General features: G+C 42.8%; 1 protein-coding gene across 1 annotated transcript; it reads left to right on the top strand.

Annotated features, from left to right (window-relative positions):
• Window positions 1-4301: 4301 nt before the first annotated feature.
• On the top strand, window positions 4302-5494 carry LOC115950877. Its single transcript, XM_031068153.1, has 2 exons — window positions 4302-5006; window positions 5285-5494. The coding sequence occupies exons 1-2, from the start codon at window positions 4379-4381 to the stop codon at window positions 5320-5322; spliced, it is 666 nt and encodes a 221-aa protein (XP_030924013.1). The 5' UTR covers window positions 4302-4378; the 3' UTR covers window positions 5323-5494.
• The last annotated feature ends 9640 nt before the right edge of the window (window positions 5495-15134 follow it).

Raw genomic sequence — 15134 nt, 5'->3', positions numbered from 1 at the left:
CAAAGTTCCTGCTCCTTTTTGGGGCGAAACTGCTCTTCATGTTGTTTATACTATTAATCGCATTCCAAGTCCTGTTATCCAAAATCAAACTCCATATGAGCACCTTTTTGGGTCACCTCCAAACAATCACCACCTTTGCTCCTTCGGTTCTGCTTGTTTCGTTCTTCTTCAACCACATGAGCATAACAAACTTGAGCCTCGGTCAAGGTTTTGTTGTTTTCTTGGCTATGGCAAAACTCAGAAAGGGTATCGGTGTTATGATCCTATCTCTCATCGTCTTCGTATCTCCTACAATGTTGTCTTTTGGGAACATCACCTCTTTGTCGAGCTCTCTCACTTCCGTGCTTCTATCTTCCTCCTCTGTCTTAGATCTTTTTCCAAATGAAGCACATATTCCTTCTATAGCAGCTCCTGATCATTTTGTAGTTGCTCCTAATTCTCCTATAGACTTCTCTATCCAACCACCAGATATCATTGATCCCTTTCCTAGTTCACCCTTTAATAAACAGGTGGAAGATGAATAGGTCGAAGATGAGCTACCTAACCCCAACCCTGAGCTTGGGTCCCCTGCTCCTACTCCGCCTGAAGATCTTGCACAAGACATTCCACCTCGTCACTCAACTCGGGTAAGATCCATTCCTGCACATTTACTTGACTATCATTGTTACACTGCTCTTGTTACACTACATGAGCCTCATACTTATCGTAAGGCTTCCACTGACCTTTTATGATAGATTGCAATGAAAGAGGAACTTGATGCATTATCTAAAAATCATACTTGGGATTTGGTGACACTCCCAACTGGGAAATCTGTTGTTGGTTGTAAGTGGATCTACAAGATTAAGACTCGCTTTGATGGGTCCATTGAGCGCTACAAAGCTCATCTCGTTGCAAAAGGTTTTACACAGGAGTATGGGATTGATTATGAAGAGACCTTTACTTCGGTTGCTCGTATCTCATCTGTTCGTGCCCTCTTAGCTGTTACTGCTGCCAGTAAATAGGACCTTTTTCAGATGGATGTCAAAAATGCATTCCTTAATGGGGATTTAAGTGAAGAAGTTTATATGCAACCTCCTTCTGGTCTCTCTGTTGACTCCAACAAGGTTTGTGACCTTCGACGTGCACTTTATGGCCTTAAACAAGCTCCACAAGCTTGGTTTGCCAAATTCAGCTCTACCATCTCTCGCTTGGGTTACATGGCCAATCATAATGATTCTGCCTTATTGCTTCATCGCACTGACAAAGGCACTATTTTACTTCTCCTATATGTGGATGATATGATCATAACTAGTGATGACCTCAATAGCATTCAAGAACTCAAGGATTTTCTCAGTTAGCAATTTGAGATGAAAGATCTTAGACATCTCAACTACTTCTTAGGTCTTGAAATCACTCATTCTACAGATGGACTTTATATTACTCAAGCTAAGTATGCCGCTAAACTCTTGTCTCGATCTGGACTCACTGATAGCAAGACTGTTGACACTCCAGTTGAGCTTAATACGCATCTGACTCCCTCAAGGGGGGAAACCATTGTCTAATCCCTCTCTTTACAGACGCTTGGTTGGCAGTCTAGTTTATCTCACTATTACTCGTACAGATATTTCCTATGCTGTTCACCAGATGAGCCAGTATCTGTCTGCTCCACGATCGACTCATTATGTTGTTGTTCTGCACATTCTTTGATACCTAAAGGGCACTCTCTTCTATGGTCTTTTCTACTCTGCTCAGTCTCCTCTTATTCTCCATGCATTTTCTGATGCTGATTGAGTAGGAGATCCCACTGATCGCAGGTTCACCACTAGTTATTGCTTTCTTCTTGGTTCTTCTTTGATTTCTTAGCGAAGTAAGAAACAAACTCGTGTGGCCCGCTCCAGTACTGAAGCAGAATATCGTACCCTTGCTAATACCACATCTAAGCTCCTTTGGCTATGATGGCTTCTCAGAGACTTAGGTGTGTCTATATTCTTTGCTACTCCTTTTTATTGTAACAACTAGAGTGTCATTCATATTGCTCACAATGATGTTTTCCATGAACGGACTAAACACATCGAGATCGATTATTATTTTATCCGTTATCATCTTGTCCATGGTGCTCTCAAGCTGATCTCAGTCTCCTTTAAAGATCAACTTGCAAATATCTTTACCAAGTCACATCTTAAAAGATGCATTCGTACTTTGGTTGACAACCTCAAGTTGGTCTCACATCCACCTTGAGTTTGAGGGGGGCTGTTAACGTGTATATTGTTATGGGCTTTAAGCCCAACTAGATTACTTGTATAGCACACATTCTTGTACTACACTCTTACTTGTATTGTACTCATATGCCTCCTATATAAAGGCACTCATGTATATTCTTTCATTTGAGAAATACAATACTATTGCATTCAGTATTTCTAACATTTAGAATCTCTTCCTCTTGTTTTCCCTCGAACCATTTGCTTTTGGAAAAATTGAACTCTCCACATATGCAATCACATAATTACTAAAGTCGTGAAATGATATGATTCTCTGAGTGTTTTCTTTAAGATTAAAGATGACTAACTTCTCTTGATCTACCTCCATTATAACATCACCATTCCTTGTGAAACAAATTGGAATCAAGGATCTAAATGATTCTGAGGTGACAAATAATTTAGTTCATGATTCCTTTACCCCATATTCTTTCATAGCCCACACCTCAAAGCAGCTTCCAATGGCCGTATCGCAATGAGTTATGCAAAGGCAGCCACTCAAAATCCCCAACTCAAATTTAGTATCCTTGGGTAACCAATCTGGCAATGGAATTTCCCTAAACCTTTCAGAGTCCATGTCAAAGTAAACGATTACATAGGGCAGTGAAAACCCTTGACAGACCATAGAACCCAATGTGGAGCTCCTCAATGTGACCCCTATACTTCTAGTCTTCTATGTATGTCCCCTATACATCTATATGCAAATGTATAACATGGGAATTCTCTACGCAAATATCTTCATGAATTGCAATGGAAACTATAGACACAGACATCAGTAAATTCAGAAGAGCCTGATGGACTATCATTTTTAGATAACATCCTCTTCGTGTTGTCAATTTGATTCCAAGCGGAGAATCTTCATGAACTTATTGAATGATGAATTCCAGAGGATGTAGTTCGCATTTTTGTCAGCTTTAATAAGTAGTGAACAATTACAAGTGTTAGTGTATAGCGTATAGCTTAGACTAGTTTAGCCCATTGGGCTTAGCCCAGTATACTGTACTTGTAGTTTACTCCATTTACTTGTACTGCACACATATCTAGCCTATATAAGGCTCTCTATTGTACATTATTTCATACACATTAATATACAGACTATTCAGTCTTTCTCTCTCACTTTACATTGTTAACATAGTATCAGAGCCAATCCTCTGACTTTCTGGTTCCTGTGGACATCTCCGGCGTTCTTCCGCTGCCCTCGCCTTCATTCAGTAGCCACTGTCAGAAGCGAGTCACCGCCGTCACGCCCACAGTCCAGCAACTCTCGGATCTCATTGTTTTGCTCATCCAACTGTCAAAGCAAAGGCATTGAGTGACAGAACAGACAATCCCGAGCAAAACCCAACCAAGAACGGCCAGAAAACACTTCACACGCGCCCCCACGCGTCGCCTGAAGTTTCTGCCTCACGAGCACACGCTACACGCGCCGCCACGCGACGTCTCTCCCATGCGCCAGATCAAACGTTCTACACGCGCCCCACGCACCAGCTGCTTTTCGCGAACTGCCACGTCAGCCCTAGTGTGACGTCACCCTGCCACGTCAGCACACGTCAGCCGTTGACTGGATCAGACCTGGCCGTTGACTTTGACCGTTGACTTGACCGTTGACCAAGTCAAAATTTTTCAACAGGACCTGTCTTGCTCAGTTTTTCGCGTAGATTCTGATTTTGGGCTCCGTTTCTGCATTTGAGGTATCTAAATCTCACTTTTTGGTCATTTTCTTCATTATGGCTCAACAAAGTGAACGAGATATCATACATCCTATCACCATCATGTTGGATGGTCCTACTAGCTATCATGCATGGTCTCAGAATATGACCGTCTTTCTCAAGGGTCGTAAACTGTGGAGATATGTGACTGGTTCAATTCCTAAGCCAGTACCAAACCCTAAGTCCAAAGCCACAGCTACTGAAGAGTCTTCCAAGACTGCTGTTCCAACAGATGATTATGAAGAACGTCTAGAAGAATGGGAGAGTATTCAGAGTAAAATCTTATCTTGGTTTATCAATACCTCTATTCCCTCCATTCATAATCTTCTTCCTCATCTTGAAACTGTTGAGGCTGCTTGGAAATTTTTGGCCGATCGTTATAACTGCACTAATGATTCAAGCTTGGAGTTTCACATTGAATCAAAGCTTTATCAAATGCGCCAAGAGACAGGTCAGTCTATTTCTGATTTTTATTCTCAGACTTCTACTATGTGGGAACAACTCTCTGCTGCAGATCCTCCACTGGTGTGTTCTAAGGACATTGAGCTCTTTGTCAAATATCGGGATCGCCGTAGATTTATGCACTTCATGATGGGTTTACGTGAGGATTTTGAGCCTACTCGAGCTTCTCTACTTAGCCGGTCTCCTACTCCTTCTCTTGATGCTGCAGTAAAGGAGCTCATTTCTGAGGAGAATCGTCGGCCCACTTATCACATGACATCATCTAATCATGTCTTGGCTACACCCTCACCACAGCCTCCCATTGTTGCATTCACTGCTCCTCCGCGAATAAACTCCGGGCGTCCCACCTCTCAGTCTTCCAAAGGTGCTCATTGCAAGTTTTGCCGTGCCAAAGGCCATGACATCTCTGTTTGTCGTAAGCTACAGAAATTTGTGCAAGAGCAGAATAAAGCTTCTCTTCCTCAGGCAGCTGCTGTATGTCCTTCAGATCCATCGGTTCCTACAGGTCCATCTTTGGCTTCCTCACTTACTACGGCTGATATTGAGGCAGTTGTTCAACAGGTTTTATCCCGCACTTCCACTGCCCTTTCTGTCACCTCAGGTAAACAACCTTGGTTTTTTGATACTGCATGTTGTAATCATATGACTCCTGATGAATCCCAATTTTCTGATAAGGCACCCTTAGAACATCCAATCACCATTTACACTGCTGATGGAACTCCTATGCCTGTTAGTCATAAAGGAACAATCTCTTCTCCTTGTTTATCCCTTAGTGACACTTTTCATATTCCAAAGTTATCCCTCAATTTGCTTTCTGTTGGTCAACTTTGCGAATTAGGCGTAGATCTTCTATTTACTAATCATGGTGTGGATGTGCAGGATCCCCGGACGGGTCAAGTGCTTGGGACAGGCCGTAAGGTTGGTCGCATGTTTGAGGTTCATGACTTGAAGATTCCTTCACAAGTTGTTTCTGCAGCTGCTACCACTGTCACCTCCTCACCTGATCTATGGCATGCTCGTCTTGGTCATCCATCCTTATCTCGTCTTCAATTGTTAGCTTCTCAAGGTCATTTAGGTTCAGTTCAGTTTTCAAAATTTGATTGTACTTCCTGTCATTTTGGCAAACAAACAAAATTACCATTTAATAAAAGTGACTCCTTTTCTTCTGCCCCTTTTGATCTTATACATTCTGATATTTGGGGTCCTGCACCTGTTCCCACTGAGGGGGGATCTAAGTATTTTGTCATATTTGTGGATGATTTTTCTCGGTATACTTGGATTTATCTGCTTCACCATAGGTCTGAACTTGTGTCTATTTACCAAACATTTCATAAAATGATTGAAACACAGTTCAATCGCACCGTTAAAGTCTTTCGATCAGATAATGCTCAAGAATATAATGATAAATCTTTCCTATCCTTTTTAGACAGACATGGTACTCTTCCTCAGCGGTCTTGTCCTTACACCTCTCAACAAAATGGTCGTGCAGAACGAAAACATCGTCACATTCTTGATGTTGTCCGCACCCTTCTCATTTCTGCCTCTCTTCCTGAGCGATTTTGGGGTGAGGCCGCACTCACTGCTGTGCACACTATTAATCGTATTCCTTCACCAACTACACACAACAAATCACCATTTGAGCTTCTCTATGGTCAAACTCCTGACTACTCCTCTCTTCGGGTTTTTGGTTGTGCTTGCTTTGTCTCTCTTCCTCCTCATGAACGAACAAAGCTCCAACCTCGTACTCGTCTCTGTTGTTTCCTTGGTTATGGTGTGTCTCAAAAGGGGTTTCGCTGCTATGATCCCATTTCTCATCGCCTTCGTGTCTCCCGTCATGTTGAGTTTTGGGAACATCGCCCTTTCACGAGTCTTCAGCAGTTTCCTACATCTTCTTCCTCAGAGTCTCCCATTTTTACTGATCTTTTCCTCCCTCTATATCCTGAACTTGTGGAGGATTCTTCAGCATCGACTGCCTCTCCAGACGACTCATCTCCGGTTCTGTCTCCGGCATATGACCCGCCTGTCTTGGATCCTGTGGCACCACCCTCTCCTGAGTCTCCTATTGGTCCTGAACTTCGTCGTTCCACTCGGGTAAGCATTCCTCCCCCTTATCTCACTGATTACCATTGCTCTTTTGCCCTTGCCACTCTCTATGAATCTCACACCTATCGTAAGGCTCATACTGACCCTCTTTGGCAGCAAGCTATGAATGAAGAACTAGATACCTTTCATAAGAATCACACGTGGGATATGGTTGATTTGCCTCCTGGTCAGTCTGTAGTAGGTTGTAGGTGGGTTTACAAGATCAAGACCAAGGCTGATGGATCTGTTGAACGATACAAGGCTCGCCTAGTTGCCAAGGGCTTTACTCAGGAGTATGGTATTGACTATGAGGAAACATTTGCTCCTGTTGCTCGTCTTACATCTGTTAGATGTCTCATTGCTATGGCTGCTGTTCGTCGTTGGCCTCTTTATCAAATGGATGTGAAGAATGCTTTCCTCAATAGAGACCTCCATGAAGAAGTGTACATGCAACCACCCCCTGGCTATCCACACTCAGGCAATCAATTTTGCCGCCTTCGCCGTGCTCTTTATGGCCTCAAGCAGGCTCCTCGAGCTTGGTTTGAAAAGTTTAGCTCAGTTGTTGCTCAGCAGGGTTTCACTTCGAGTCCTCATGACATTGCTCTCTTTGTTCGAAGATCCTCTGCTGGTATCACTCTTATTCTTCTTTATGTTGATGATATGATTATTACTGGAGATGATTCTGCAGGTATCTGCTCTCTTCAGAACTTCCTTAGTCAGCATTTTGAGATGAAAGATCTGGGCACTCTCAGCTATTTTCTTGGGCTTGAGGTTACCTCATCCTCTGATGGATACTATCTTTCCCAGGCTAAATATGCTTCTGATCTTCTCTCCAAAGCCGGTGTCACTGATAACAAGACTGTTTCCACTCCTTTAGAATACAATGCAAAGCTCACACCCTTGGACGGTGAACCTATATCCGATGCTACTCGCTATCGTCAGTTGGTTGGCAGTTTGATCTATCTCACTGTTACTCGTCCAGATATTTCACATGCCGTGGGTATGGTTAGTAAGTTCATGGATGCACCTTGTTCTGTCCACTATGCTGCTGTTCTTCGGATTCTTCGATATGTCAAAGGCACACTTTATCATGGTCTGCATTACTCCCCTCTCGATCTTCTCTCGAGCTTCATGCATATTCAGATGCTGTCTGGGCAGGTGATCCGACTGATCGATGCTCTATCACAGGTTTCTGTTTCCTGTTAGGTACTTCTCTGGTCTCGTGGCGCAGCAAGAAGCAGGATGTGGTTTCCCGTTCTAGTACTGAGGCTGAGTATCGTGCCCTTGCCGACACCACTTGTGAGCTTGTTTGGCTTCACTGGCTCTTGGCTGACATGGATGCTCCACAGGCCACTGCCACTCCTCTTTATTGTGACAATCGTAGTGCTATCTACATTGCTCATAATGATGTCTTCCATGAACGCACTAAGCATATTGAGATCGACTGCCACATCACTCGCCAGCATCTTAAGAACGGAAATCTCCAGTTATTCTCCATCTCCTCTGCTGACCAGCCTGCTGATATCTTTACCAAGACTCACCCGCCTGGTCGTCTTCGAGATCTTATATCCAAACTCCAGTTGGCTTCCTCCTTGCCACCTCGAGTTTGAGGGGGGATGTTAGTGTATAGCGTATAGCTTAGACTAGTTTAGCCCATTGGGCTTAGCCCAATATACTGTACTTGTAGTTTACTCCATTTACTTGTACTGCACACATATCTAGCCTATATAAGGCTTTCTATTGTACATTATTTCATACACATTAATATACAGACTATTCAGTCTTTCTCTCTCACTTTACATTGTTAACAACAAGAACCCAATATCTTAGCCCTACAAGGATTCTTCGATTTAAAGATATCATCAAGCTTTAAAACTCTGTGATCGGAAGCATCACAATCCATGGTATAGAGAGAGAAAAAGGAGTAGTCAGATAATCCAAGTTGTGCATATCTGACATGGCCAATATCATTACTAGCTCACTTTTGGTGTGCTAAAATAAAATCGTGGCTTGTGATCAAAGCAAGCCATAATTTTCTTAGGGACCTAAATCGTTGAAGAGACTTGAAGGGAAGTCTTAGCAGTATGTCAAGCACTATATCTTGTGGAAGGTGCTCTGACAAGGCTTGTTCCATAGCACTATATCTTATTTGCTTTGACTACTAGGGTTTTCGTTTGTTGTTCTATTATATACTATTTTTGACGGGAGGCTAGGGTTTAATTTTTTAAAGAAGAGCACATTACTTGATGGAGGGCTAGGGAACTTTTATACCGTCAAGGATCAGTAAGTTGGTTGTTGTGGACAAGGTAGAAGTTAATTAATTTGATGGAGAGTAGGTTTTTTTTTTTTTTTTTAATGTTTTGATGGAGGCTAGGGTTTCACAAACTTCTCTATCATTATTATTTTTTTGTTGGATTGGATATATCATTAATTAATTAGTAATCAAAGTTTGTTAGGTCTCTTAAGTCTAAAGGCAGTTTTGGCCAACATTACAGAGGGATTTGGATAAGGAACTTGCGGTTGAATATGGTGAAAGCCATAATTCCTTATTTGAATTAATCAAATTAGGGGGCAATTTGTGTTTGTGTATCGGATTCGTGTAATGTCAACTCATGAGTATTTGACTATGTGGGTCAGCTAATTTGACACATTTATTAAATGAGTTAGGATTTCTCAACCTTAACATGACCTATTTATTAAACAGATCAGTCCTGTCGACTCATTTATCAGATTTTATCAAAGCAAAAAAATAAATAAATACGAATTTCAATATTAACCAAATGATTTGAATTATGAAAAGCCAAACAAATTGATATTCTAATATAAAACTCAGAACTTACGAATAACTATATTACAAATAATTATTCAAAACTAAAACATATCTTAATATAAAAATAATCAATTACAATATGTCAAACAGAATAACCACAACAACTATTAAATTTATATTCCTAGAATTTTGAATGGTATAATGATGATAGTTAAACGAGTCATACGAGTCAAACAAGTTCTATGAGTAATGTGCGCACCGGAAATGAAATTATTGGGCCTAACTTCACTTGGGCTCACCACTTATTTATGAGGTGGGTTTTAGGATTTCCTACTTTGGGTCGTTCTCGGCACAGAGACTCAAAGTGATATTCCTTCTCCCTCTCTCTCTCTCTTGTTTTTTCTCCTTGTTTCTAAACCCTTTCTTCTTCCCCAACTTCTACTATTTATAGCCCTAAGCTAGTGGGGAGGTCATGATTACTGCCATTGTTAGTGCAATCAAAGGTGCAATATTATCTGTTGTAAGTGGGTGTTTAGGTGAGAGTGGAATGCTGAGATTATGGCTTTGGAACTTGGTCCCAACTCAAGTTAATATGCTCGGTAGTGATGTTTCCTGGAACTGCCGAGCACCCTATGGTACGTCTGGACAAAAGACTTTCTTAGTTGTTCGGGAAATTTATGCCGAGCACCGGTTAGGGGACGAGATTTAAAACTCGTAGTTTATGAAGGTAGTTTGAAGTAGAGATTTGAGAAATGGGGCCGTGCTATTGGGCCTGAACCCAGGGCCCAATTGGGTCTGGGTACCTCGGTGCCGTACATTAGCCCCCCTTGATTCATGCCCGGTTGTCGGGAAGAATCAAGGAACCGACCAGGCCTTCTTGTTTCGAAAGCCCTACGGCTAGGGACTCATGCGGTTTTGGCTTCCCATTAATGCTCTTCTCAAAAGACGCGCTATTCCGAAGCTCCAGGTTCAGTTGTCATTATTGCCTGACGGTTCGTGAACCGAAACGACGCGCATGTCGGTTATCTTTGGCATTTGTAGGGTCTTTTGTGAATCGTGCCCATTTATTGTTGATTAAACGTTCCCATGTCCTCTTTCACTCCTATAAATAGCTCTCTTTAGAACATTCTTTCACTTTTTCACTTCTTATTTCTTGAGCATACTCTCTGCCGATCACTCCTTTGAGCGCTTACTCACCAGCCCAGAGTCCCTTTCTTCCTTAGAGCCCAAAGTAAGTTCTCTTCCCTTTCCTTTTTCTTCAACTTCTTTCTACGAGTTTCCTCTCACAGTATTAGATTTCAAAAATGGGTTACTCTTATCTCCTGGAGGCCCCGGCGGCTTTGGCCACCTTTAGGCAAAAGTTTGATATCCCCAGTGACGTGGAAGTGGCTTACTGCCACAAGAGCGAAATCGCTTTCCACAGAGGGTATGGTACAGCTTTTTTTCCTTTAATGGCAGTTCTAGAGGGTAGGGTTAGGTTTCCCGTGGACCCTCTTTTGACCAACACACTTAGGTACTACAGGCTGTGCCTCGACCAGCTCCCTCCCAATTTTTACCAGGTAGTTAGCTGTGTTAGTAGGTTAAATCACACCTTTGATTTACAGTTAGATCACCATGACATAAACCACATGTACAGTCTCTATGGGAATAAAACTTCCAACTATTACTTAAAAACTAGGGATAATCGAGTATGGCTGATATCATGCCTACCTGATTCGAATAGAAACTCGGCCGGGGAGTTTGTCCAGGTGCGCGACAACTGGTTTGCCGGGGAGATCTCCTGCCCCCTTTCACGGCGTGAAGTGGGTTCGTACCAATCTCTGACTTAACCGTTTCTCCTTTTTTCTTTTTATTGAAGTAACTTTTTATTACTGGTTGTTGATATTGCATCTTGTTCCTTTGCAGACGGTAAATTGATCGTCTCAGACATTAGAACAGTCCATCTCAAAGACTTGAATTTCATCCTTCGTTCTGAGATATTTGTGCATTGGGATGGACAGCTCCGAGCCTCGCATCTGATCCTCGGAGTAGAACCCATTTATTCTACCTGGCAGTCCTTTAAACAGGCGCTGTTAATTGACAGCCCACTTTTGTCTTATATAGACGTTCGGTACGCAAATTTTCTACTGCCGAAACTTACGACCAGTGAGGCGAGGGAATTTGGACAACATTACACCTACTTAGACGAGTTAGCGCCTCTACGGGACGAGTCTGTGGAGCACGTGTCTCGGCGTCTCCGAGAGTTAGCTCACAAGGCTATCCAAGAAGAAGCTCTTGTTCAAGGACCCACTCACCCCGAGAACCCTGTTGAACCTGAGGCCCCTACTAAGGAAGCCGAGCATCTTGCAGTTGACGTAACCAACTTGTCAGCCACTGATCCCCTTCTCGGCGAAGACATGGTGACCAGGAAGACCATGACCATTGATCGTTTCGTACCCGATACGCGGTAGGCCATTCAGCCCCCGCCCTCTTAGAGTCAAACCCAGGTACCTCCCCCTCCACCCCCTCCTCAAGCTGGAAAAGCCCGGAAACGGCAGAGGGCCGTCGATCAGCCGCCCACGGGTCCAGGAGATGTAGCCACTCAGACCCCTCCCCGGCCAACAGGAGGTATCATCATTCACGAGCCACAAACCCAGGTCGGGCTGGGTGTTGCGTCCTCATCTCAAGCCGCGCCGGCGTGGAAGCCTAAGTTTCTGCTGGATGGCAAGCCTCTGCCTTCAACTACCTGTGTGCGGATGTGGGAGAAAGGCGAGGGGGGCCGCATTGCTCAAACCCTGGCCACGGGTCTTCTTCTGCCCGATGATGTACATGCCTTTGAAGAAGGGTCGGAGGAGTCCGTGGGGCACCGGTTAGAGTGGCATACTATCGCGGTAACTCTCTAGTTGTCAATTACTTATCATTCTCTTCATTTCGTTGCCGTACTAATTTCTGTCTTTGTCAGGCTGCTCAATTGGCCCATATTCTGGCTGGCCGTGCAAAGGATCTTGCCGAGGAGGTTAATTGTGAGAGGGAGGCACGGGAGACAGCTGCCAAAATGGCGAAGGAAAAACTAAAGGCAGCTGATTCTGCCGAGAAGAAGGCTGCTGCTGTGGAAAAGAATAGAGATTTGGCGGAGAAGAGGTGCACGGAGCTCCTGGCTAAGTAGAATGAAATAGATGTCAAGCTGGCTCAAGCAATTAGTTTAAACACGACCCAAGCTGAGGAACTTGCCGACCTGAAGGCGGCTTTGGAGGCTTGCGAAGAAAAATGGTACAATGAAGGGTTTGCTGATGCCGATAATTCTACGAAACCAATGGTGAACCAAGCTCGAAGGCTGGGTGGTTTGCTGCTCTGCAAGTTTAGGGGTTCCCGAGGATTCCCCTCTGAGAGATCCTAGCCAGATTCCCTTTTCAAGCTCTGTTACTGCCATACAGAATCCCCCAGTGCCCGTTGAGGAGGAAGAAACAGCAAGTATGAGGGAGCTGGTGGAACAGATCGACGCTCATGAAGAGCAAAATGAAATGGAAGCCACCAGCATCCCGAATGCTCAAGACCAGCTCGGTGGGGACCTGCACTTTCCCGTGGCCGACCAGCAGCAGCCTGAAGCAGCAGATCAGACTGGACCCTCGACCTGACTAAGTTACTTGCTGTACCGCTTTTCTTATGCTTTTACTTCTTTTTACTTCATTTTTTTTTTTTTTACTTGGTAAATTTGCCTGTCACCGGATTGTGGTGACTGAACAAATTTTTTTTTTTTTTTTTTTTTTTTTTTTTTTTTTTTTTCGCGGGGATGACCCGTACACGGTTGCCGAGTTTTGGCAATGGGGCATTAATTCTGCTTTTAACTTTATTTGAATGACTATCTATTCATTGTGTGTTTGTTTGGATCATGCCTGTGAGTGCTTTACTTTGATCTTCGGTGCTGCCTTTCTTCATTTATTTTTGTTGTTGCTATTTATTCTTTCACATGTTAGCCTGAGAGTTGCCTGCACGGTGGGTTAAATCGTGCCCCAATATATCGTGTTTATACAACGTATGTTTGTTTTCCTGAGAGTGTGAACGGCACGGTGCCTTAAAACCTGGCACACAATTCTGACCTACTTAGCGATTTTGATCGTATCGAGAATGAAATTCCCGACGTTAGAGTTTTTGTAAGAACGATAAGGTTTCCACTTGCTCAGCGATTTTGATCGAACCGAGAATGAGGTTTCTGTCCTTAGAGTTTTTTTGTAGGAACGATAAGGTTTTCACTTGCTCGGCGATTTTGATCGAACCGAGAATGAGGTTTTCGTCCTTAGAGTTTTTTGTAAAAACGATAAGGTTTCCACCTATTCGGCGATTTTGATCGAACTGAGAATTAGGTATCTGTCCTTAGAGTTTTTTTTGTAAGAACGATAAGGTTTCCACCTGCTCGGCGATTTTGATCGAACTGAGAATTAGGTTTCTGTCCTTAGAGTTTTTTTGTAAGAACGATAAGGTTTCCACCTACCCGGCGATTTTGATCGAACCGAGAATTAGGTTTCTGTTCTTAGAGTTTTTTGTAAGAACGATAAGGTTTCCACCTGCTCGGCAACTTTGATCGAACCGAGAATAAGGTTTCTGTCCTTAAATTTTTTTGTAATAACGATAAGATTTCCACCTGCTCGGCGACTTTGATCAAACTGAGAATGAGGTTTCTGTCCTTAGAGTTTTCCATTCGTACTAAATATGCAATTTACTTAAAGCGTGTTGAAGGCCAAAATTTCACAAGAAAGCCCATTCCATGAAAAGTAAAGAAGGCCCAATTTAAGCAGTAAGAAGAATCAACATTAAGGCCCTATTTATGTTCAGATTTCTAGCAAAAATGCCATTAAAAAATCCAGCAAAATCTAGTGAAAGAACTGGGCCGGGATACCCAGAGGCTGCCAGAGGCCCGGGATCCTCGGGTAATGCAGCACAGCTAATGTGGGATTAAGACAACTCAAGAGAGGTACCACGAAATACAAGAAATGAAGAACAGATATGTCCTTCTCAAGTACCCAGTGGTGCAGCAAAGAATCAGAAAGTATAAAACAAACATTCATGAACAAATGAGCTGTATCACAAGGAACCAAGAATGAGAAAACCATCAGTAGAAGCAACTGGAAGGGAACTTTCAATCCAGCAGTAAAAGATTCCAACTATTTGGGAATAATGACAGTAAGGAAAGACAACCGACAACTGAGTCTGAAAAGTGAGAAACCTTGAAAGAAGAGAGATTGAAGGCTAGTTGCCCAAGGACGCCTTGAAATGGAAAGTCAGCAAGTGACTTTTAGAGAAACAGCACTAAAAGATGAAAACTATGAGAAAAAAGGGAAGATACCAGCCCCTGGGCAACTGTCACAGCACGAGCTCTGAGGGGAAAAAGAGAGAAATCACTAGTACCTCGAAGTCTAGAAAACACACTATAAAAGGAAGAGAAAACCCATGTTGAAGGGAGGATTTTCAGTAGGAAGAATATCATAACAGAGCCATTAGAACTCTGTAAAATTTAAGAAAAACAAAGGAACGTCTCCTGGTATCCCAGAAACAGCCACTATAGCACATACTTGGATTCAAAAGGACTCAAACTTTGCAAGTCTTAGAGGCTTGGATAGCCATCAAAGTCTGTAATTTTTGAACTTATTTGAATCTTGTATCACGTCTTAGTGAGCACATTTGTAATCCACAATTAAGAAAAACTAATGAAGTATTTCTTATTAATTTGAGGATCCCTAACAATTGTTTTGTGTATTTCCTAATTACTTTGCATTCCTTTTGCATGTTTTCATTGTTATTCAATACAAATATTCTCGTTTGCTAGTTTATGTGTATTGTAGGAAGCTTGCCTTGTGCACCACTTGGTTCTTAAACAGCCCCTTTAGCTGCGGTGAACCAAGT

Source organism: Quercus lobata, chromosome 6 (genome assembly GCF_001633185.2).
Source record: "Quercus lobata isolate SW786 chromosome 6, ValleyOak3.0 Primary Assembly, whole genome shotgun sequence".
Taxonomy (NCBI): domain Eukaryota; kingdom Viridiplantae; phylum Streptophyta; class Magnoliopsida; order Fagales; family Fagaceae; genus Quercus; species Quercus lobata.
This window is presented reverse-complemented; position numbering and strand designations above follow the sequence as displayed.

What these genes read in the sequence shown, in the direction of transcription:
- LOC115950877 (XM_031068153.1), top strand. Translation starts at nt 4,379, where the DNA reads ATGCGCCAAGAGACAGGTCAGTCTATTTCTGATTTTTATTCTCAGACT. An exon ending in TGCCCTTTCTGTCACCTCAG is followed by an intron (nt 5,007 to 5,284) that starts GTAAACAACCTT and finishes GTGGATGTGCAG; the next exon opens with GATCCCCGGACGGGTCAAGT.